General features: G+C 44.3%; 1 protein-coding gene across 1 annotated transcript; it reads left to right on the top strand.

Moving 5' to 3' along the window:
- Positions 1 to 1927: 1927 nt before the first annotated feature.
- E2F7 (E2F transcription factor 7) lies at positions 1928 to 22450 on the top strand. Its single transcript, XM_074869385.1, has 12 exons — positions 1928 to 2008; positions 5304 to 5579; positions 7567 to 7735; positions 10167 to 10451; positions 11097 to 11255; positions 12304 to 12441; positions 13277 to 13471; positions 13996 to 14080; positions 14676 to 15195; positions 16077 to 16347; positions 17557 to 17981; positions 19307 to 22450. Exons 1-12 carry the CDS (start codon positions 1928 to 1930, stop codon positions 19481 to 19483), a joined length of 2781 nt encoding a protein of 926 aa, XP_074725486.1. The 3' UTR covers positions 19484 to 22450.
- Positions 22451 to 25487: the final 3037 nt, after the last annotated feature.

Here is a 25487-nt window from a genome sequence, read left to right as displayed (position 1 = left end):
GACATCCACCTCTCCCCCCAACTCCCCGGGGCTGGGGAGCTCCCCCCCCCGGGGCACCGTTGCCTTCGGGGTGGGGGCAGCTGAACTCCTCCCGCTGCTGGCTCCAGCTGGGAGAGGGCTTGTTCCCGGGGCGCCACCGGCCCGACCCGAGCAGCGTGCCCAAGCCGAGCCCTGGAGCAGTGTCGCGGAGCCTGGCCCAGCGTGGGGGGGGGGGGGCAGAGCTGCCCCCTCCCCAGCCGGGAGGGCCCGTCCCGAGCACCCAGCTGCCCCGGAGGGGTTGGGGCTGGCGGCACCGAGCGGCCCTAGTGAGGCTCCGTAATGCCAAATTAACGTTTAGGTTTCTGCTCAGAGACAGGCTGCAGTAAAATGTCTCGAGGGGGCTCTGTGCTGAGCCCCCCCCTTCTAACCCGCTCATACTTGTAACCACGTTCTGATAATACCAAATTGTGTTGTACCTAAACTATGTTGTGGCCGAACAGTTTTGTAATTCTCATGTAAATAAGAAATAAGATATATGTATACAGTTTCTATTGTTAAAATCAGTTGTTAGAAGGGAGCTAAAATGGCCCCCATCTTCAAGACACTACAAAAACACCTGTGCTGAGTCATCCCCCCTTCTCTGATGGAAACCTGAGAAAAGCCCGCGAAAACCAGAGAAAAGCCCGCGAAACTTGTTTACAACTTTGCAGACCCCTCAGAGTACGCCCATCATGAATATGGATGAAGCCTACACTATAAAGGGACTCAGTTCTGTCGTGTAAGGTGTGTGTCCTGGCAGAGCAGAGACTCTCGGCACACCTAGCGCTGTTTTGCTCACTCGCCGCTTGCTAATAAAATTTTATTGATCACTAAAAATTGAGAAGTGGTTATTTCCCACTAAATTACAATTAATCAATAACACTTGCGTCCGCTCGCTTTCTCTTCCCGGCAGCAGATCCCTTTCAGGGGATGCCCCTCGCGGATCGCACCCCGTTCAGGACGCCTAGGGCTGCGCTGCAGGCAGCCTCCACAGGCCTCCCGAGGGGAGCTGCCGGCAGCGCAGGCCCCGGGCCGAGCATCCCGGAGGAGCAGCAGCACCCCAGCGCCCAGCCCGCCGCGGCCCGGGCTGCTGCTCTGCACCGGCGCGGCCACCCAACCCGACGGCGCGTTCTGTGGGCCGAGCGGTAGAGGCTGCGCCCGCCTCACACTGTCCAGCCCTTCCTCCGCTCGCAGAGGTTGAAGGACCGATCCAGAAGGCGCCGGACAAGCCGATCCAGGTCCCTCCACCCCCCGCCGCCTTCCCGTCAGGAATCAGCCCCTCAGCGACAGACCCGCCCCCCCAGCGGCCGGGGGGGGAGCCCGGATTTCCCCGGCAGAGACACTCCGCGCCCGGACACCCCAGCCCCACCTGCCGCCCACCCGGCCCCGGGAGGCCCTTTCCCGCCTCCCAACGGCCCGCCTCGCGCCGGCGGCGGGAGGGGAGGGGAGGGGGAGGGGGGGGAGGGGGAGGCGGAGGCGGAGGCGGGGGAGGGGCAGGGCCGCCGGCGACCGCGCGAAGAAAAGGAGCGAAGCGGCCCCGCGCGGGCGGGAGCTCCGTCCCGCGCCCAGCTGCCGCGCGCCGCCTGCCCGCGCGCTGATTGGCCGGCCGCGGGGCCGGGTCTCTCCGGCGAGCCGCGCCTGATTGGCCGGATTGTAAAGCGATGTCTGAGGGCGCCTGGCGGGAGCGGCAGAGCCCCGCGCCCCCCGGGCCGCCTGCCCGCCCGCCGCCGAGGTGAGGGCGCGGAGCCTCTCGCCGCCGTCGCAGGGGCCGCGGCGGCCGCCCCCTCCCCGGGAGCGTAGCCCCGAGTTGCCGCGCTGCCCTCGCGTCCCGCCGGGAACGGAAGCGCTGCCCCGGGGCGGGAGCGGCTCCTCTTAAGGGCCGGGCTAAAAGCGCCTTCTCGCTTTGCAGATGGAGGTGAGCGTCCTGGCGCTGCGGGACCTGGCGAGCGGCCGGCCGGGGCGGCGGGGCCGCGCCGAGGCGGCCCAGAAGGTGAGCGGGCGGGCGCGGAGGGCGGCGGGGGGCCCGGACCGGCCCGGGCGCCGCGGGGTGCCCTCACGCGTTACTGCGCCTCTCCCGGTGCCGAGCGTCACGCCGGCCCGGGAGCAGCGCAAAGCTCGGTGGGGGGCGGGAGGCGGCCGGGACTGCAGAGGGTTGGGGCCGCGGCGGGTTGGGGCCGCGGCGCCCCAGCCCCGTGTGTGCAGGGGCGCAGAGCCCCGGCCCGGAGGTTTGGAGGTGGGTCGGGCCGAGTGGCCGGGCCCGTGCCCCCCGGATCGTGTCCCTCTCGCTCCCGATGGCAGCATTTGGGGTGCTGCCCCTTGGACCACCCCAGCTGGCCTGGCCTGCCACGTTGGTTTGTCCAGCAGCATCCTACCTGTCGGCACTTGGACCATAGGGGTGTCCGATGCTACCGTTAAGGTAAAAAGACAATTCTGTAAAACAACCATGAGTAACACCACCATTGTCAGTAAGCGAAGTGACTACACTCTGGTGTTATTCCTGAGGAAACAGTTTTTAGCTTTCACTTAATAAGCAAAACACACCAGATAATCCAAGCATCCCAGTGGCTACTGTTGGGTAAGGTGGAGGAGACTTTTGTACAGACTCACCATGCAAAAGCTAACCACCACCAGGCCTGACAGGACATGGGAATCATGTTACTTAGCAGCAGCTTGAGCATGCTGTTGGACATGTCCACTATGGTTGCCTTCTGGCCTGGAAAAGTTTGCCTGTATCCATACAGTGGTGTTCCCAGGTCAAGAGGCGAAGCAGTGCCACTCAACAAGGAACAAGCTCATTGTTCTCTCCTGTCCCACCAGCCAGGAGACAGGATATCTAGCCTCAGGCATACCTTGCTCAGTAATGTCTCCTGAATTATACCTGACTCATGACCTGCTGTACACGCTCAATCGGAGTCCTCCAAAGATCACACAGTTCTTGTTAGACTCAGCTCCTATTATCTCAGAGATTTGTTTCAATTCCTGTTTACATACTAAGTTTATTAAGCCAGCCTTTCCTGTCCTCTTGTATTTGTAAGTCATCTCTACTTGGATCAAGGTGAATCTCACACTGCTACCAACTGCCCTTGCAGTTTTGTGGAATACAGCTAAGAGTTCACAGAGCACTGCTGTTAGAGGGAGAGGGGTTAAAACCATTTCTTACCTTAGTAGGCAATTATGACATTCAGGAAATAAAGATGTGAAAGGTTGATAGTAGACATGTGCTTCTCATGTAGTGCCACTACTTTTTTCATTGTGATATTTGCACAAATATGAAAATTTGAGGTAGTGGAACAGCAGGTTGCTTCAGCTGTCTTCACTGCAATTCCATTAACACCAGCCATACTGAACAGGAACTTGAGGGGAAGGTAGACTTTCTCCATTACAGATTAAGTGTTGATTCACTGCCAAGTGTGAAATTGCAAGAATATATTGAGTGCCAACATTGTGAACATATATTCCAAGAAGTACCATGGCCTCTAAATTGACCCCTATTTATCACAGTGTAGTAAGTTACAACTGGCTAACTTAAGTGTAAAAGGAGATATATTTATTACATCCTTTTGAGTAATTCATAGGTCAACGTATGCAGAAGTGTTCTTCATCAGTGCTCAGACCACAATGCTTTTGATGTGTCAAATTCATTTCCAGTTTGAATGCTACAGAACTGCTCCTAGTAAAAGCGGGCTTCAGTTGCTGCTAGAACTTCTTTCTGCTTTCTAGCTAGACTGTACCTGATAAGATGATATTTGGAATTGCTTGTTTAAATATCTGTATCAGCTAGTGATATCTGAATTGCTCTAAATAAAAGGCAAAACTTGGGAAAGTTCTTACAGCAAACCAATAGTAACAACATTTTCTTTGAGGCTATATTTTGAATTGGACTTCTTGCAGCACAAAATAAAATACATAATAACAATATCCAGCCTCAAAGCTGTTAGTTAGATTTTTAAAACTAATTTTGAAAAAAATGAAGTGGTAGTCTTAGTCTGAGCAAGAAGACTTTCTCACTTTGAGACCAACACCAAAAACATCCCAGCTAGACTGAAGAGCAAACACCTTCCAGCGTGATTTACAGTTTAAAAGCGGTTTGCTGTGGTTCCAAAGGCTTCACTTCCAATCCCAGCAAGTTATGAACTCTGCTAGCTTTCTGATAATCTGTCCACTTCACTTTCTCTCAATCCCCTCAGGGTGCATACAACCATTTCAAGGGGCTAAATCTAGAAACCACTGAGCAATACTAGCTAGAGTTCCAAAAACCACAATGTTCTGTTTGTAGGGTATTAAGGAGAATTAAGTGATAGTTGGACCATCTAAGAACAGCATATCAATCTTCCCAGGCAAAAAGCAATAGTGCAACTTGCTGGAAGTCCTGCTCTGTGCCAGGTTTGATACCTGGACCTCAGTTTTTGATATCCTGCAAAGAAAGCTAGTAGGGCATCCTGTCTACTTCATTCCTTTAGTCTTCCTGAGCTATTTGCACTAACAGGCTAGAGTGAAGTAGTGTCTCGTTGCTCAAAAACAGATCTCTCAGCTTAGGTATGACATTGATGCTCTCTTCAGTCAGTCCCTTGAAATTAGATGATCTGTAGTGATAATTCTTGCAGTAAGAGGAAGGGGTAAAATTTGACCCAAAGATGAAATATGAAAAAAGTTGGATGGCAGCTAGGGACTGGAGGGAGTTGAGCTTCATTCAAAGAATGATAAAAATCAGCTGATGAATCAGACTTTTCCTTCTAGCAGCTCTTAGCTGTAGTCAGGGAATAGTTATGGAGATTTTCTTCATTGTTTCGAGCAGCAGATAGTGCAGATGCAAAGCTTGCTTCACTTGCCCATGAAGTTACATCCACTTTAGTTTGACATTTTGTGACGGTCTGAGCTGCATCCCCAGCATGGCTTTTCACTGGGGACCTTTCGGGCAGGACATGTTTCCTTGCTAAGTGTAATGTGACCAATGCATTATTTCAGTTTTGATCCAGTTTGGTGACTTATGTTTGTGGGCAATGCTGTCTTGTAATAACAGTCAGAGTTTAAAAGCCTGATAGGCCACAAGGTTGACTGGTTGACCTCAGATTCTGTAATTCAGGGCAGTATCTCATATGCACTGCCTCCAGTACAATAGCATGTAGATTATTTTACTGCTTCCAACAAAGGCAGAAGGAACTGTGCTAAGTATAGCTATGAGTGCCAAGGTATGAGTCACTACAATTACCTTTGTAAGAGCAATGAAATTGATTGTTGGACTGTTTTCTTTCCTGTTGTGTCTAAAGAACTTTGTTTTTTAATAGGAAAACATATTTGATCGATCCAGGATGGCCCCAAAGACTCCCATTAAGAATGAACCAGTTGATTTATCAAAGCAAAAAGGCTGCACACCAGAAAGAAATCCAATTACACCTGTTAAGCTCATTGACAGACCTCAGCCTGATCCCTGGACCCCCACTGCTAACCTGAAGATGCTTGTTAGTGCTGCTAGCCCTGACATGAGGGACAGGGAAAAGAAGAAAGAGCTCTTCAGACCCATAGAAAACAGTGAGCAGAGTGACACACCTGATTCATTACAGGTGAGACTCAGAACATGATTACCTTATGTTCAGTTAGGACTCAGACTTTCCTTAAGTTATGTCTCAGTTTTCTTCCAACTGGTCCTTTGCTCCCTATGGAAAACTGCAGAATTTTAAAACATTCCCAAGGACAGTTGCCTACTCAGCACTGGCTAAGCAGTAAGACTTTCAAAGACTAAAGGTAACTGTCTTACTGATAGCTGACCTGAGACCCCTCAAGAGCCTGGATGTGATTTAAAAGGACGACAAAGGAAGTAGAGCTTAAATGTGTAATTTTTCCCCAACTTAAGTACTTCTGATGCTATTTTCTGAACCACATTAGAAAGCTGCCAGATCATTTTAAACAGACAGGCAGCATTTTCAAAAGCAATTCGACAGTGGTGAGGGTCCTTTTTTCAACATAATTCTGAAATCTTATACCCTGTTCACAACAGCCCCACAGAGTGGTCAGTTAAAAAGTTTCTCCCCCTTTCCACCCCAGCCCCTAAACTAGTAGTCAGACAGCATGGTCAAGTGTTCGGAAGATTTTCACTCAGGCATTGGCAGGGCTGATCCCTGTCTCACTTTAAGATGTCCACCCATGGAGAAGATGACATCAGGTCGTAATAAGCATCATTACAGTTTTCTTAATTCAGACTTTTTTTTTTGTTTTAACCACTGCTATGCTTCTCGTGGATTATTTATTGTAGAATATCCTTCCTTGGTGATTTCAGTGAGAGGAAGATAGTTCTGGGGTACTCTTTCTGAGAAGCATCATTTGATAGGTACAGATCACTCTACAAGTGTAGATTTTACAGCATCTACAGTGACAGTAGTCTAGGAAATTGTCCAGTTTAGATAGTCATAAAGGAACAAACAATTCTCTAAAGATAATTCCTAACATAGCTTCCAGTAAATAAAAAACAGTCAAAGGTTACTTCATTACTGCTCCAAGCCTGCTAAGATCACATAGCATTTTTGGGGTGGCTACTATAAAGGGTTCAAATATTTTCTAGTTCGTAAAACTTACACTTAAGGATTTTCTCCACACAAAAAGTTAACTTACAAAATATGTCAAAGTGTTACTGTAAGAATACTGCTATTTCCATACCATATAAAACTCAAACAATTCAATCAGAGACACAGCCTGCCACAAGGTCACTTAGTCACAACCAGTAAAGAATATTTAAGATCTCATAAACAAGGAAACTTGGATTTCATCAGCTGCCACCACTCTCAGCTTTTCTTCACCAGAGGGCAAGATTATTTTTTTTTTTCCTTTTTTTGACAGAAGCAAAACCCCAAAGTTACCAGTGCAGAAAAATTCACCAATTTTCCTCATTTTGTAATAATAAACATACCTCTTCATACATTCTTGCCATCACAGTTTTGTTTGTGTTTGGTTTTTTTCCCTGCAGGGACAGAAAGGCCATATTCAGGCCATCCTACAGAGTCCACTTAAGCTAACAGTTTGTCTGAGTTTAAGGTTCAGAGACTGGGTAGTGCCTTTTATAGTCTTTTAGCATCATGTCGTTCCCCCCCCCCCCCCCCCCAGCCCCTGATTTCTTATAGAGGCACTGTAAAGGGCAGTAAAATCTCTTAAAAGAAGAACTGCTTGATGACTTGTACATCTTCTGGTTTATTAGATCCAGAGGTGTTTGAGGGAATATTTCTCCTCCTCTCATAAAGAAATAATCCTTCCAAGCAGGATTTTACCATCTGCTAGTCTTGGGTGTTTGGTCTTACTGTTTCATTTCCTTATGCATAACCATTATTTTATGATCTTTCAGATAAGAGTTTTTCTGTAGATAGCTTGTATGATGAATTAAAAAGAGCTTGCAAGCAAAAATGTGTCACCCAAGTGCTCTGCACTTGCACGGAGTCCATGTTTTTTTCCTTATTAGAAAGTCTGAGTTTAAATATTCTTAACATCTGAAATATGTCTCGTTTGGCTGTGCCTTGCTTCTAAATTTCTGCACTAAAGGGTTAACATTTATTTTTTTAACAGTACGATATAGTAGATGACAGCACGGTTGATGAATTTGAAAAACAGAGGCCCAGCAGAAAACAGAAAAGCTTAGGACTCTTGTGTCAAAAGTTTCTAGCTCGCTATCCAAGTTATCCATTGTCAACAGAAAAAACTGCTATTTCTTTGGATGAAGTGGCTTCAATTCTTGGTATGTATACCTGCAAAAATGGGGTAACTGATCACCTGGACTAACCCAACAGGAGAGCCTTCAAAAGATCATCCTTCTTACAGAGTACATTCAAGGTCTGCCTTTTCCTGGGTCTGGATGCTCTTCTAATCATACTAACCAAGAGTTGGAAATGCCTAATACTCCTAAGTATCTTTACTGCTTGATAACGCTACCATTTTGAAATCTGCTTTCTGACAGTACTTTTTACTAGACAGATCTATCCTCCAGCTGTTTACCAACTCTATTGCTTTCTTAAATTTTCGATATGCTGAAAACTGAAGGCGTTATGAATTACCCTCTGAAGGAGTACTTATAAACAACAAATCCTGTCAAAATGGAACATTTGGGGAAACAATTGCAAACTAGTAGATGCAGGAAATCAGTTGTGTTTACTACTTGATTTCAGTAATATGCTTGACATTATATCTTCCAAGATCTCATGATTCACCAAGGTTATCTTAGCTTTAAATATTTTCTTGTGAGGGGAGGTTACCAGGAGACCTGCAAGAGTAGAATGAGAAAATGTATTGTATTGAGGTGGCAAGAAGGTATTGAGGTAGCCTATTTGCTGGGTCTGCTGATAGGTTTGGTCTAAGTTAAAAGATTAATGAAATATCTGAGAGAAGTAATAAAACTGGACTCAGCCAGGTCACACCAAAAAAAAGATCCAGGTCGTGGACAGGTTGTCCCTTAGCTAGGAAGGGCTTTACAAAATTGGACTTAAACTAAATAAATACTATATCTACATTTAGAACTCAGGTATTTAACAGAAAAGAGGTAGCAAAATGAAATGGGTCTGTTTTGGGAAGAAAGTAAACAGAAGAGTGATGTCCTCTGGGACTCTGGTAAGAAAGTCCTTGAAATACTCATTTATTTGCCTTGGTAATGGGAAGTAGAAATAGGAGGGAATGCAGGTGAAGTAAATAGTTAAGTAATTTTTTTTTCAAACTAATTGTTCTTTTAGATTGTCCAGTTACTTATTTCTGTGTGTGCGTGAGATGCCCATGCTTCAGCCTTGTACAGCTTGAATGTTAGTAGTGCTTTATTCTGAGTTGGGTGTGGTGTTACCTTGCTTTCTTAAATATTAGAAACTTTGTTTTAAAATGTAATGTTGGGGATTTTACCTCCCAGAAGGGGGTGTGCTTGTTCTTCTCCCTTTGCTTTTCACTTCCTTGCTTGCCTGTATCCACTTGCTTCAGGGACCACAAAATTATTCACCGGTGATGTTGCTGCTCTCCCTGTAACAAATTATGGTTGCAATACAGCTTTTGCTACAAATGTATATTGCTTTGTTCACTGAAGACCTATGGGAAGAACACAAAGTGGGCTATGCTGCTGGTGCCTGACAGACACCAGGATATGTGTAGCACTCTTGTTTTTCCAGAGTATGTTTCACTCCACGCACTTGGAAATACTCGTAAATTGTTTATCCTAATATCCGTTTGAGGCTGGTAAGTATTATCTATATTCGCCAGATGGGTAAACAGGTGCATCAAGGCCTTGCTTTCCACAGGGAAGTTGTTCAAAACCTTTCCCCTTGGCTAGCACTTGTTCTGCTCCACTGATGTTAACCGTTACGGGATTTCTGGTGCAGGTGATGCTACCAGCGTATTGTGCACTGTGTTACATATATAACAGCCATGCTGGACAAGAGTACTCGGGCCAGTAAGCAGAGCCATCAGCCTGTTTATATTCAGTCCTCAACCTTGCTCACATCAGTCAGGCTGAACCCAAGTTGGACATATTTCATAGATGTCCCATTGGTGCAGACCCAGCCAGCACTAAGGACTTGTTTCTGCTGCATTTGGGAACAGTGGGTCTCATTCTCCACTGCTTTGCACCGTGTGAAGCCTTTGACGCTTCTTTGCATGGTGTATTCTTAGCAAGTAATTGTGCCATCGGAAATGCAAGTGGAGGCCCACGCTCCCACTGGTACCTGTAGGAGTGGGCTTTTATATCCACCCTGTGTCAGTGCCAGGCTCCGACCCTTTCCTGTTACACTCAAGCTTGCATACAGGTATGTGTCTGAGCTCTGAAGCTCTCTGACAAGAAGGGCCAAAGTGCTCTGAAAACCTCAGGGCAGTGTGGATAGGTCTGAGTGAGTGGGGCTGTGCAGACTGCAGTCAGTTCTTCTAAACATAGTGTAGGTGCTTTAAGCTGAAGCCGTGGCTGGGCCGGCAGTTAAGAAAATAGATGAAGAGCATCATACCATGGAGCTGGCCATACATAAGTCAGTTCTTAACTGGGCAAATATGGATGGATCTAATGTGATGTGTCCAGGTGAACAGTGAAAAATGTGTGTGAACACTCAGTATTAGAGAACAGCCTGTTCTCTGTTCTGCTTCTGCTGAAGAGTACATTAAAACTAGATGAGCATCTATGTCTTTTTTATCCCCTCCACTTAAAACAGGAGTTGGGCGGAGACGAATTTACGATATAGTGAATATCCTGGAGTCATTGCACTTGGTTAGCCGTGTGGCCAAGAACCAGTACTGTTGGCATGGCCGGCACAACCTCAGCCAAACTCTGAAAACGCTTCGGGAAGTAGGAGAGCTGCAGTATGGAGAGCTACTGACCTTCTTCCAGCACAAGGAGCAGGACTTGGAGTACAAATTTGGAGAACGAAAAAAGGAAACTATTCCAGATTCTCAAGACAGACCATTACTAGACTTTTCAGAACCAGATTGCACCTCTGGTAAGATAACTAATGTGTGTGATGTGATACACAGACACAAGTCTCTTTCTCCAGTTTACTATGTGACTTTTCCCCTTGGTTTACTTTAAAATTAAATAATAAAAAAATATTCTTTGCAAAGAGGTGCTGAATTCACCATGGAGGTGACAGAATTCTTCCTTCTATCCTGTCCCTAGCATAGGTCTCAGGACGGATTTTTCCCTCTGACCTACAGACTGGCAGGAACTTCTGCCAGACACTCCAGTTCTTCTTTCCCCACTTGTACTTGACAGTAAATGCTTTATCCTGACAGAAGGTGCCATCTTCCATTTGTCCACCATTTGCATGCTGCCTATACAATACATAGCGGTTTAAGTTACAAAGTCCATTGCAGTCACAAAATTATAGTGGCGCAGAACTGTGTAACGTAACATAGAATCAGCTTTGGAATCTGACTTTCTAAAAGCTATTTCTGCAAGCTTTAATTTTTATTGCCTTTTGAAGAGATACTTCTGTCTGCATTACTCAGTTATTTGCTGCCTTTCAAAAGATTTCTGCTTCCCGACAAGTAAATATCCCTTTTGTGTGTAAGAAAACCTACTTGCTAGTTTTCTGGCTGTGATGGATGACATATGCTAAGAGGCTTGGGTATTGTTTGTAACACAGCATCTGCAAACAGCAGAAAGGACAAGTCGTTGCGGATTATGAGCCAAAAGTTTGTCATGCTGTTCCTTGTCTCCAAGACCAAGATAGTCACTCTGGACATCGCAGCAAAGATACTGATAGAAGAAACCCAGGATACAGTGGACCACAGCAAATTTAAAAGTAAGCTGGCTGTTGAGAGATTAATCAATTGGATAGTGAGTAAAGAAAACAGGGTCATGTTTGGACTGACACCAGTAGGTAACAGTAAGTGCAGGTCAGGAATTTTTTGCTGAAATAGGGTTTGTGATTTTTATCATTGCAAATGCCAGTTTGTGAAAAGAGAGCTTGGGGTGGGGAAGAGTCAGTTTGACAATTATCTCCAAGTTTTAGCTTCAGAATGAAGAAAAATATTTTTTATTTCATAAATTAACCCTGTTTCCTGTACCGTTCTGAATGATGTTTCAGAACTTATTGAAATAAAACATGCTTAATTTAATGGAATTCATCTTATTCTCTGCAGAAATGTGTTACTTCTCCTTTTTACCCCAGAAATCTTTCACAGCTGGATGGCACAGTTTGCTTTTCAGTTAGTGGGGATTAGTACTTTGATCCCATGGAAAAACTCAGCATTATTAAATAATTCTTCTAAAATAAAGATTTTTATTTTAAGTCTTTAAAGTACTTTTAAAATAAAGTACTTGCATTTCAGTCTTAAAATTCTACCCCAGATTCTGGGAGGGGTGTGAGGAGTTTAGCTGGACAACCTGTGGGTATCATTTTCAGCTCAAACATGTTATTTATTGAAGTCACAGAGATCTTTCTAAGAGCGTTACATTTTTAAGATGAGAAATATGTGTCCTCTTGTGATCAGCTTTGCACTCAGGTACCTCTTGCCCCCATGTGCTTGTCTTAACGTCACATGGAGGTAGCTGCCTTTTCTGGTCAAGTTGATGATGTAATCGCTCCCTAATCCATTTCCATCAAAATGTGGTAGGTGATCTTAAACCTGAGCAGCTAAGATGGATGAACAGCTAAGATATGAAGAAGCAGTGACAAGCAGGTGGGAGCTGGCCAGGCTTCATAGGATGTGGCTTGAGTCCCTCCCAGTTTGATTTTACCCACCTCATCTATGAAAGTTGTGATATTCTGGAATGAAATTACCATGTGAATATGTACAGTACATATTGTAAACGTGACTGTCTTGACTATTTCTGCTCTTTCTTGTTAGCAAAGGTGCGAAGACTGTATGATATCGCCAATGTTCTCACCAGCCTAGGCTTGATCAAGAAAGTTTTTGTCACAGAAGAACGAGGACGCAAACCAGCCTTCAAGTGGATTGGGCCTGTGGAATTCCCTGGAAAGACTGGTAACTTGTGTAGCTCACACATCTTTTCTTTTTGTTTTGACAATCCCTTCCCAAGTGGTAAAATGTTGTTTTCCATGTGTAGAGAATGGCTCAGCATTCATTGTCCACCCTGTGATTATTAACTGCTGGTCAGCAAAACTTTTGTCTTTGTTAGACTTTACTCTCAATGGCTGGAGCTGTGGAAGGATGTTGAAGGATCTTGTGTCTTGCTGGTATTTTTACACCAAGTTATATAACTACAAATAACTGTATGAATTGTTGAACAGTGGCAGATAATGCCTACATCTCCAAATCTGCATCCACAGCTTTTCTGGGTTGCTAAATCTCAGTAATTCTGTAATAATTAGACAATTAATTATTCTCTTTGTAAGGGGACTTACCAAGGTAAAGCAGGGCTGTTTCTTGCATGCCTCCCCTTGTACAAAAGTTTTGCCTACAAAGAAGGAGGTGGTGGGCCAGAGGATCTCTGTAAGCTGCTGATTCTTGGCTAGAAGACAGAGCAAAGGGAAGCCCTTTGGTAATGTATTGGGTCTGGCCAGTGTCAGGACCAAGTAAAAGTGGAGGACAGTGTTAATGCCATCTTAGCACCCTCTCTCCTCCTTGACTACACACACTAGAGTGTAGCTGCTGCTGCAGCTGCCCTAAAATGGAAAGGAGAGAAGCCCTTATCTTGTCTACCGGTGCTTACTGAGCTCAGGTCTGCTTCAGTGCTGTTCAGTTTGAGATGGTAGAGAGGTTACCTCTTCTCTTATGGCCAAGTTCAGTGACATGGCAGAAGCCTAAATGATAAGCTGTGTTCCCTGAAGGACTGTTGTACAAAATTATGTTCCTACAGATGATCCGAGAGGGCATAGCCCAGCATCTGAACCTCTGCCAGAGACACAGACAGGAGCCTGTGCCTCGTATCAGATGTGTGCTACTGGAAAGCAAAGGTTTACACGTCATGCTTCATTTAATGGCACACAGCCTTGTGAAGGGACCAGAAGGAAGGTCAGTTCTGAGCCCAACAGCCCACGTCAAGAGAGGCAAGGTAACTACTAATGAAGCATGTTCTTTTGTATCCTGCTAGATCTGCCCAAATGTGGGCCCACCAATTTGAGGCACTTGATTGGGTGAATCAGCCTCATTAAATATGTGAATTACCCTTGGGAGGTGCCTATATTTCTACTGTATATGTGATGAGACTTCTATATTGGACCTTCCAGTCAAGTGCCTAAAGTTAGATGAGATGAATCTGGGCCATACTGCTTTGAATCTGCAGTTTGTTTTCCAGTAAATGTTTCTGTTCTCCACTAACTGCAACTATACTACAGTTTCTTCTGTTAAAATTTGGTATAGATAAAGAAAGATCCTTTAGCCACAAATGCTTGCTTTATTTTATGGTTCCTAATATAGTGGAATTTACGTGTCTTGCAGGTTCTGGCTCTAGGTGATTAGTGGATGTTAAAAATGTGCCAGGATGGAAAAATTATAGGGATTATTTTATATGGCCAGTATCAAAATATGCTTGGTAAACCTACCCATTATTAATTGAATGCTCCTTTGTTCTTTCAGCCTGTGTTGTGAATTCAGATGAATATTGCTCCAAAATGATAAATCTACCAGCTGTCTGCAGGCAGAAAATAGAGGAAGATACCAGGTAGGTTTGTCTTGACTCCTGTCCAGTTTCAGCTTCATGCTTGTCATGTTTAGTTCCACTGATGAGAGTGAGATAGAAAATTGCCAGAGTCTCATTATTACTATTTTAATGCTGATAGGTATCAGTGTGCATTTCTTGTCTTTTTTCATGGCGAATTTATACCCACCTGTACTTGTACCACTGTTGGCCTTTAGCTTCAGTAGTTCTTCATCTCTTGTGTGTTTATATAGGTCATCCCTGCCTCCTTTGACCTGTTGTCTAGGTAGGCTGAGCAAATCATGACTCCATCAAAAAGCCCTTCTGTCATGTCATTGGATCTTCTCTACATCTATCCTAATTTGAATTAATTTGTGAATGATTGACTCTAATCAATCACAACCAAAAGCATTATTGTTCTGTCCAAAAACTGATAAGTCTGCTTCTGTTTAATTAGAAATAATAAAAAGTGACACGCCCTGCATGTAAACTGTGTAAAAGTAGTAGTGGTTGGGGGGGTGGAATTTTGTCCAACAATGTACCTGTTTGCTTTTAAAGATAAAATAGGGGTTTAATTTTGGACTAAACGTTTTTCCTCTTTTCATTACTTTATTTTTAGGAATAAAGCTTGTGCCACAGAAATGATATTAAATTCAGCAAGGAACCCAAGCATAACCTCACCTCTCTCCCTTCTTCCAGTTCCTGGGGACTCTGATTTTTCTGTTAACCCTTTGCCTCAGGCAGTTTTCCCCGTGGTTCAGTCAGATGTGCCAAGCCTCTCGTTGCCAAATGGCATCAGCAGCCAAGCTCCACATCCTTCCACACCAGCAGCCTCCAAAACAGAAAATGGAAAACCTACCCTGCTCCCCAACCAACCTTTCCTGTGCTTCCCATCTTCGTCCCTTTTTATGTTGTGTGGCAGTCTTCAGGAAAATAACTCGAGGGGGACCCTGCCCACCACAGGAGATGTGGGAAACGGGAGTGCAGAAGCTCAGGCTGCCGTACCTCCAGCTGTCTGCCAGAAACGCAGCTCCCACAAGTGCGCATGGCCCCCTGCACCTGTAGATGATGAAGAGCCAGCTGCTAAAAAGCAGACCATGGAACAGAATGATGTGCCCCTCTCACTCGTAGTACCCAAGGTATAGAAGTGAATTTCAATATCACTTACACATCCTGTTAGCGAGAAAAAACTTTTGCCCAAGACAGTGTTTCCAGAAGTGAAAATTCACTATACCAGTCTTGTTACAGATACAAATGCTGCCTCCCACATGTTAATAAAATTGTAAGGGGGCTGTGTCAGGAAATATAGACATCAACTCGGAGACGTTTTCATGGTACCAGCAGAAAATTGACTGTGATTGCTTTGCATAGTGAAACGATGCTCAGCTGTTCTTTGGAATCGGTGTCCTGATCATTGTCTTCAACAAAACAGCCTGCCAGAGGGGAAGAAATCAATGTGACTATTACTCCTTATCTTCCCCTGTTAGCTTGGGCTTTCCCAGACAGCAGCAGCTTTGCTTACTCCACTGAGCTATAGCAAATGTGATTTGTAGTTTCCCTCTGCTCTCCAGCCTGAGTCACTCCCTCTCAAGCTCAGTGTTGCCCACAGCAGGCTGGTAAGAGAAGGATGATGGTGAAGGTGAAGTGCAGCTATATCAGGGTTCTCTTAACTACTGAAAATGGGGGTCAGGCTCAAGGTCATATCAGTGTTTGAATATAAGCCATTTGAAACAGGTGTTTTTCATTATCATTAAAAAACTAATCCCCAAGCTCAGGTATTTCTTATCTAGTGTTTCCAAGTACTGAAAGTGAACTACAGCACAGGGCATAGGGCTCGGGCGTCACTAATATGGCTCTTCAAACCCTCAAACAAAATTTTAACTTGGTGACTTGCTAATCAGTTTTGTGCTGCTCCTTTGCCCAGATGCATGTTTTACTCTGTAGCTGAGGAAGGTGCATGAGAGACATCACACTGTTATTTCAGTTTGGACTCTTCATTTACTCTTTTGTTTTTGTTTAGAAGCCTTCTGAGTCACCCAAGGCAGAATCTACCCCAGGAAGTGGCTGTACATCTGCTGTACATCTAGAAGCTTTTCATCTTGACCTTGCAAGTCCTGCTGCTCCAGAGGCTGCAAACAAGGGGTCTACTAAGCCTTTGGATTCTCAGGGGCAAGAAAAACAGTCTCAGATTAAAGACCCTGATGAACCCTCTCCAGAAAAAGAGCACATCTCTAAAGAAAATGCCAATCAACCTTTCCTACCACAATATCTTTATGTTCAGCCTACTGCTGGTAAGGACAGCCATGAGATGTAGAGGCACCCAAACTTCTGCATCTGTTCACTGAGCAAATAGGGAGATCTATAGATAGGTGAATAAGTCTGTATTTGGCACAAAAAACTGTCAGCAGTTCTCCAAGTAGTTAAATAGGTCTGAATTCTCTTGACTCCAGATGAACTGTTGCTTCTCTGAAAATGCAGGCATTTTTCTGAGGTACCCAAACATTAACAGAGATGAATAACGTGGTTTTGCATGTTTGAACTATGTGCAGCAAAAAGGACACCTATCCAGCATTCAAAACCTGGAGGAGCTGGAAGTCTAGGTTTGTCAGTAAGGTGGGCAGAATAATGCAACAGCATCCCCCGAGTGGGTGAATTTAGTCATCTAGAAACTTTGTACTGTCTTGTAACATGGATCATTGGGATAACCCCACAAAAACTGAGGCACTGGGAGTGTAGCCAGGCCTGCTCGTAGGACACGGTAGGGATGGAGAAGAAGCAACTGAAAATATTACAAGAGGATGTCATGTCTACCATTTTTTGTGCCTCTGTTTGTGTGGAGTGGACGACTGTTTTGTGGGAATGGGATATGCGTGGCAGATTTCCGTGACAACTGCTTTAGTATTTGATTCACTTGTGGCACAATGGGGTCTATGAGATTTCACTTATAGGATGGAGATGCTCAGTTTGAAAATGTTGATCCTGGTGTTTTGGAAGGTCAGACAGACTGGGAACCAGAGCAGCTTCTGTTTCAAAACAGCATTTCAGCTGTTCTTAGGAAACTGAGCATCTCTGGAGTCTCTTTGTGCATGTTTTCCATTTGTTGTTTGGTTTTTTTCTTGTTAAAAGCAGTGTATATGTTTTTATATAGCAGAGGATATGATTCCCCTTAGTGAAAAAAAGTTTGTTTAAAGTTTGAGCAGAAAACAGCAAGGTGTGTGTGGTTGGTACTTAATATGAACAAAGTAAATGGATGCAGAGACAGTGAACAGGCAGTAGGGGGGGAGATGGAGGAAGGTAAGGAAAGGGAGCTTTACAGAAGAGCCATGGGTTTGTGACAGTTTTATTCCTTCTTCTTTTCTTATTTTTGTCACAGTTTACTTCCTGGCAACCTATCTCTTTCTTTGTTGTCATACCTCTTTCCTGTTCTTGATGAAGTTATAATAGCTTAATTCCAATTCGTGAACTGTATTAATGCTTTGCTTTTTCTCTCTTTGGTTTAGGATTAAACAGTTTTAATTTCCTGTTCTCTGCAAGCCAAGCCCCTGGTACCATCAGCCTGGCTGCAAGCCAGTTACCTTCTCTGAGCGTCCCCTGTGTCATGGTGCCGTCAGTAGCCTTGGCTTCCTTCCCTCTCGTCTGTTCTCCTGCAGTCACCAGTCCTCTTTCCGCAGTTCCCGATGGCTCCTTCTCAACCACTGCCTCCATGAATTTCAGTATGTCCAGCCTGGCATCAACAACGCCTGTTTTCATAGGCACCACCCCAGTGGTCACCCCCAAGGTCTTACCAGTGCCTTCAGTGGATCCCCAGCAGCCAGCTCACCCCGCTCTGCACCCGAGTCCTGCACTTGCAAGGTCTTGCAGTGCTATTAAACTGGACTCCCCTGTGTGTATGGGGCACCCGGTGACCCTTCTGAAGCTGCAGCAGGTAAGTGTGAAAGATGGTTGAGTGACGATGAAACAGCTATGCCAGATCCCTGGGACAGAAGGCAGCTCGCGCTGCAGGTTGGTGCTGGTGTGTCCGTTGGCACCCTGGAAGCTGGTGTCTTCTGCTTAGTTTGTGTGTCCGTCTGTAGTGGTGGCAGGGCTTGGGACAGTGTTAAAGACATAGCCTGGCTTACCATGTCTCACCGTGAACGGTGAAGTGCTGAGTTTTAAAAATCTTACAGGAATTTTAATATCATAAAAATCTTAATCTTTAAAAATCTTATAGCAACAGAGAAAAAAATTAGTTACAGGGTTTTTTCCCCAGCAATTTGAGTCTGTTTTTTCCCCATTTGACAGTATATTGTAAGTATGTTATGCAAAGGCTACAGAAACACTTTAGGAGGATTGTTTATCGTAATTCAGGAGTCAACTGGCTGCAACACTTCTCAGGTAGTAGTGTCCTGGGTTACCTCCTCACCCCTGTTCTGATCACTGTTTGGCATCAGAACTGGGGGAAAACAATGACTTCTGTGGGTTTTACTGATCTTTTTATAAAGATATTTTTCAAAAATCTACCACAGAAACAGACTTTGCGAGTTAGAAAAAAAGAGACATTTAGAAGTGAAGGACTCATTTATCTGAAGTACAATGAGTGACATAAAACAGTCATGTTGCACTGTTACCTGGGTCTTTACAACTATTAGCAGTGACATTTTGGCACTGCTTTAACTCACATTCTTAAATCCATGATTTGCTTTCCTATTGTCTAATGCAGTGACAAATAGATGGAACTTTTGGAAGCTTTATGAATGTTACTTTATGTTTATCTTGTTCGAGCTTTAGAAAAAGACTGTGATAGAGACTGGTTGGCAGCCAATCTGATTACAGATACTTACATTAGAGGTTACAGTAGAGTGGCACTTAAAACAGAAGTGGCCAGGGTTTAGGAGACTAATTTTAGATCTGTTTTGATGCTAACAAATAACAAAAGTGAGTAAAACATCACGGAAGGGAAAGAACCATTTAAGCTAAAGGACAAGATTGGCATAAGAATGAATGAATATGAACTAGTCATGAATGCATTTAAGTTGGAAATGAGATCGAGGCTTTCAGCTTCCAGCAATGGTGTACTGGCAGGCAGCTCCAGAACAAAAAGGGGCAAAGCCTGTAGGTTTTTATGTGGAGCTTCTGAAAGGATGTGTGACACGGTTCCCTACAGTAGCAGGGTACAGGGCTTAATGTCTACAAGCTGTCTTCTGTTTACGTGCTTGCATGGAGGCTTTGAGAACACCCTACTGAATCACTTTGGTTTTGTTTCACAAATAGCCTTCGTCTACTCCCCTCACTCCCAAGAGCATTCGTCCTGCACGTCATGAGGCATTTTTCAAAACTCCTGGAAGTCTTGGAGACCCTGTTGCATGGAAGAAAACTGAGGGCAACCAGACCAGAAATGCTAGTTCTGTGCAGAGGAGACTGGAAATCTCTAGTACCAGCCCTGACTAACTTCACTCATTGCAAAGGGTGGACAGATTGTCCTAGGAACCCGGTATCAATTACAAGAGAACAAGCTCTTACCTGACAAGAGGAGCGCATTAAAATGCCATCCCTTTTGGCATGCTTCCCTGCTATCTATTCACCCACCAGTTCTGTCAGCCACCTTCTTCACAAATCATCCTTGGTACTGAAAACCTTTTACTGAAATTGTTCCTTCAGTACCGATTTGAATTCATATGCTGTGCTTCACATGGCCTTGTGGGCATCAAATTGCATTTGTGGTCTTAATTTGGAAACTCTCTTTATTGCTGTGAGGAGATGCAAACAGATTTTCTTGGAGTCCCCATGGGTTCTTTATTCATGGTTTTAAGTGAGAAGTCTAGCACTTATCTGGGGTAAGCATTTTTTTTTTGCATGTACTCTACTTACCCTGAGTAAATCTGTGGTGAAAATGATAAACTTTTGCAGTTGTGAGAGCAACTGCTTCCTTGGTTCCAATCTGTCAAATTCTGCCTCTGCAGTGCAGCCTCTTGCTATTTATGTTGTACGTTGGAGTGGGATTTTGTGCAAAATTTTTTTTTTGCAGCTTCAGAATAACAGATTTTCTCATATTTTCTCTTACTTGAATGTCAGTTGTTGTACAATTTGCCCAGCACTTGTGGGTAGAAAAACCTAATAATAGTGTAACACAGTATGATTGAATGTATACATGTGAAAAATATTAAGACCAAAATAACTGTGAATGTTAACATTTTTATAATTGCATTAATGAACTGTATTAGTCCTTGGGGTTTTTTTTCTTTTACTCTGAGCAAAATGTACAAGTTAGATGTAAAGAACACAAAACATGATTCCTTAAATAAGTCTGACAAACTAATTTGAGAGTGACAAGCCACTGAGAGGGCTGTGCTAAGATTTTATCTCCCTTTTAAATATATAGTCTAGACTTTGTGACCAAGGAACACTGGTGAGTCATTAGCCACATGATTAGATTCAGTCTAACCTGAGTCTACTTAAGTGCCTACTTAGTGGTTTACTTAAGTCTACTTAAGGGGTATGTACCTAAGTGCCTAACTCTTCACTTACAGGAATTTCATAACTAGTTAATAGTGCATTTGAGCATACTTGGAAGACAAGGGAGATCTTATCTTTTGGTGCGTATCTGTCTAAACCATAAAAAGAAGCTGAAAAGAGCAGGAGCCATGAATTTTGGAAGTGGGAAAAAATTATCTGTATTCCTTAGGAGAAGATAAAGACGAAGTAAAGTCTAACAGTTAACATTCAGGGTCCTCAAATAATGCATGGTGCTATTAATAACATAGGACAGAATTTTAAGAGTTAATGCTCTTATGTTTCCACTGGTGTAGCAATCTGTAATTAAATTTGTGCAGTTTTCTGTTTAAAAGACAGAAAGTGTTGCTGTCAAGACCGTGTTACTCTGGAATTTTAGCAAACATAAGGCCAGCATTGTCAGCTCTTCTCTCATTGGTACTGGTTTTCCAAGGGTAAGATACACTGTTGGATGTGCTACTTCGTTGGTTAAGGGAGGCTAGAACTTTGGGGGTTGGGTATTTGATGAGGTTTTTTATTTTTATAATGAAATGTATTATGAAAATGGAGTTTAAGAAAGAATTTTAGTGAAGCTGGGAGTTTGAGTAATGTGGCCTTATCTTAGAATAGACCAATAACAGCCTTATAAGGAGGGCTGGTTAGCCCTCATTGAAAGAAAATCTGTAGTAGAATTATCATAGGAAATTTTGGGGGTGGTAAAGAGAAATCCTCAGACTGCTAAATTTTAATTTTTTTTTTTTAAATTACACTACAGTTGTGAAAGTTTACAGTTTTTGCTTCTGAATTATTTCTTCTTATATGCCCACTGAAAGTAATTTCTTTTTGAAAAGCAATGTGTAATTGGCACGGTGCTGCCCCTGCACTTCTGCTAGCATGCATTTGTTGCTGTTGGGGCTGGAAACAGGCTGCTAGGGTTCCAGACGACATGGGGCATGTTGATTCTTCAAACCTTGTCTTTTCTCTTCCCCTCTAGTACAGTGCAGCCTTTTAGTGAAATGGCAGCTGGGAGCAGAGAGGAGGATCAGAGCTAATATTGACTCTTCGCTCCAGTTGAAGCATCAGCACAAAAGTTGCCGTGCTTTGTCAGTAATGTTATTCTGTGCCATAACTAACCTAACTATACTTGAAAATGCAGGGACTGAAAGTGGATCTTCAGTTTCCTATTTCTGCTTCCAGTTTTGAATTTTCATAAATACAGCAGATCTGGAAATGAGGATCAACTCCCTCACGATCAAAGCTGTTTGATGGCTCATGGTTGTGAAAGCAGATTTGAGTCTGCGCGAAGAAGGGGATGGATATGCTGTCTTGTTTTTGTCAATGCAAAATTCTCACTAAAATAGGAGGGGGACCACCGAAGCAGCTGGGCAGCAAAGGGATCAATGCTACTTGCAGTACCTGAGCTGCTGAACTAGACCGGTGAGGGGGAAAGGGTTGGTTGTCAAGAGGAAATGAGTTTACCTTTCCTATCTTTGCCTTCACTGAAAGCTAAGAAGTAAAATGAAATAGGAACAACGCATCCGCAAAGTAGCTTTGGAAAAGCAGAATTTGTATTTGCACTGAGGCGAAGTGCGTACCCAGGATGTTCTGCAGGGTTTGTGAAACTTTTCTGTCCCAAGACAGTTGCTGAGGAGGGTGAGTGTATAACTTATACTTGAATCTACCTGTCACGTTTACATTTCTGATTGTCTTTTGTAAATTGGTGCTATTTCTGTATTTAAAAAGCTGTATTTTTAATGTAAAGCTGCTTCCAGTTTGTATCTTTGCACTGCTAGTTTAATATAGGTATTAATTTTATTGCTGTTTATAACTTCTTCAGTGATTAGATGTCCTGCTTTTCCTGCTCTCTACCCATCTTTTTAGCTGTGTGCATATATCTTTACTCCAATCACTGTTGGGTTGAATTTTTTTTTTATACTATCTTTTAGCAAAATATTAAAATTTTACAGAATAAAAAAGGAATTAAAACCAAGGCTGAGGCTGTGATTTCAGTATGGAGAGTGCCCTTGAAAAGAAACATCCATCCACCACCCATCCAGGTGAGCAGTCCCCACTGGATCTGAGCACTGAGTAAGTAGCAGAGAACGACAGCTCGCCCCAGCGGCTCTCACATCCAGCTACTTTACGCAGGGCGGGCATGATTCCCGCTCCAGCTCTTAGAATCATAGAATCACAGAATCATTCAGGTTGGAAAAGACCCTTGGGATCATCGAGTCCAACCATCAGCCCTACTCTACAAAGTTCTCCCCTACACCATATCCCCCAACATCTCATCTAAACGACCCTTAAACACATCCAGGGATGGTGACTCCACCACCTCCCTGGGCAGCCTATTCCACTGTCTGACCACTCTTTCTGGGAAAATTTTTTTCCTAATGTCCAGTCTGAACCTCCCCTGTTGCAGTTTAAAGCTGTTCCCCCTTGTTCTGTCACTAATCACCTGTGAGAAGAGACCAGCACCAACCTCTCTACAATGTCCTTTCAGGTAGCTGTAGGGAGTGATGAGGTCTCCCCTCAGCCTTCTCTTCCTCAAACTGAACAGTCCCAGCTCCTTCAATCCCTCCTCATAGGATTTATTCTCCAGGCCCTTCACCAGCTTCATTGCCCTCCTCTGCACTTGCTCCATGTTTTGCTGATCAGGGATACCAATTAAACTCAGACACCAGAGTGAAAACAGCAGGCGTATTTTACTAGAAATAACAAAATAATATAACAGAATAATACAGAAAACATACAGTAAGAAAAGACAGAATAGTGCACTTAAATAGGAAAATACAGGGTAATGCATCAAATCATTACTACCTGAGAGAGAGAATAGTGATTAAGAGAAATACATCATCACTTGCATATATTATCATCATCCAGATCCTCAGTCGCTGGGGAGCCCCGGTTACAGCGAGGATTTGGAGAGCCTGTCCCGGCAAGTGGGAAATCCTACGCGGTGCGTCCACCCGTAGGTGAGGCATCCAAAGTCGCTGTGAGCGGGTCCAGCCTTATATACCCAAAAATCAGCAAGCCAGAATAGCTGGCACCTTTGTTTCAAGCAGAAATATCTGGTTTAAATTTCACATTAGGTTCCCCCCAGAGCCTGGCCAGGGCTCAAGGAAGAAACTAAGGGAATTTCTCTGCTTATCTGATCGGATTATGCGCAAGGTCTCACATCAGGCCTCGAGGACAGGCACCTGCCTCCATGACTCTGTTACTCTATTCATATACAAAGGAAGGGAAAGATACATTCATCATAGCTACATCCTCCATGCATATTTCATTAGGGATTACATACTGAATTAACAGTTTTGGTTCAGGACCTGTTGCTCAGGCTTCAACACTTCCACCTTTTACATCAGACTAGGTGGTTTGTTATAACTTAATATAATACCTGTTAGCACAATGGTTATCAGTTATAAAATATACAGGATTCATCTATAGGTCAACTCTGGCTTGGGCCTGTTGTCCAAGCCTTAGCACTTCACTCCAGCACCTCAATATCTCTCTTGTATTGAGGTGCCCAAAACTGGCCACAATACTCCAGGTGTGGCCTCACCAGTGCAGAGTACAGGGGCACTATCACCTCCCTACTTCTGCTGGTCACACTATTTCTAATACAAGCCAGGATGCCCTTGGCTTTCTTGGCCACCTGGGCACACTGCTGGCTCATGTTCAGCTGCTTGTCAATTAGAACCCCCAGACCCTTCTCTTCCAGACAGCTCTCCAGTCACACCTCCTCAAGCCTGTAGCCATGCAGGGGGTTGTTGTGGCCCAAGTGCAGGACCTGGCACTTGGCCTCATTGAAGCTCATCCCGTTAATGTTGGCCCATCGATCCAATCTATCCAAGTCTCTCTGTAGAGCCTCCCTATCTTAATGCAGATTGACACTCCCGCTTAACTTGGTGTCATCTGTGAACTTACTGACGATACACTCTGTGTCCTTATCAAGATCATCAATAAAGATGTTAAACAGAAATGGTCCCAACACCCAGCCCTGAGGAACACACTTGTGACCGGCCACCAGCTGGATTTAACCCCATTGACCACCACTCTCTGGGACCATCCAGCCAGTGCTTGATCCAGCAGACCATTCGCTCATCCAGGCCATGAGCAGCCAGTTTTACTATGAGAATTCTATGGGGAACTGTGTCGAATGCTTTTCGAAAATCCAGGTAGACAATATCCACAGCTTTTCCCTCATCCAATAGTTGGGTCATTTTGTCATAGAAGGAGATTGGGTTTGTCAGGCAGGACCTGCCTTTCATAAACCCATGCTGACTAGGCCTGATCCCCTGGTTGTCCATTATATGACTTGTAATGGCACCCGAGATGACCTGCTCCATGACCTTCCCTGGTTACCAAGGTCAGACTGACGTCTATATTTTCCTGGATCCTCCTTTCTGCCTCTCTAGTAGATGGGTGTCACATTTGCCACCCTCCAGTCCAATGGGACCTCCCCAGTTAGCCATGACTTCAGGTAGATCATGGACAGCGGCTTAGCGAGCACATCTGTCAACTGTTTCAGCACCCTTGGGTGTAACCCATCCGGTCTCACAGACTTGTGTGCATCCAAGTGGTGTAGCAGGTCTCTGACCACTTCCTCTTCAACTGTGCTGCCCTCATTCTGCTTCCCCTCCCCATCTCCCAGCTCACGAGGCTGGGTGTCCAGGGAACAGCCAGTCCCACTGCTAAAGACTGAGGCAAAGTAGGCGTTGAGCGCCTCAGCCTTTTCCTCATCCTTTGTTACCATGTTTCCCTCTGCATCCAATAAAGGAGGGAGATTTTCCCTAATCCTCCTTTTGTTGTTAATGAATTTATAGAAACATTTTTTATTATCTTTAACAGCTGTAGCCAGGTTGAGCTCTAGCTGCGCTTTGGCTCTCCTAATGTTCTCCCTGCATAACTTCACTACATCTTCATAGTCTTCATGAGACACAAGGACCAGTGCAATGCCAAC

Source organism: Strix uralensis, chromosome 5 (assembly GCF_047716275.1).
Source record: "Strix uralensis isolate ZFMK-TIS-50842 chromosome 5, bStrUra1, whole genome shotgun sequence".
In the NCBI taxonomy this organism is placed as follows: Eukaryota; Metazoa; Chordata; class Aves; order Strigiformes; family Strigidae; genus Strix; species Strix uralensis.
This window is presented reverse-complemented; position numbering and strand designations above follow the sequence as displayed.

Excerpts from the sequence above, each read along its gene's own strand:
- E2F7 (XM_074869385.1), top strand. The coding sequence starts at position 1,928 with ATGGAGGTGAGCGTCCTGGCGCTGCGGGACCTGGCGAGCGGCCGGCCG. Across the intron at positions 12,442-13,276 it reads GGAATTCCCTGGAAAGACTG|ATGATCCGAGAGGGCATAGC; the intron begins GTAACTTGTGTA and ends ATGTTCCTACAG. Across the intron at positions 16,348-17,556 it reads TTATGTTCAGCCTACTGCTG|GATTAAACAGTTTTAATTTC; the intron begins GTAAGGACAGCC and ends TCTTTGGTTTAG.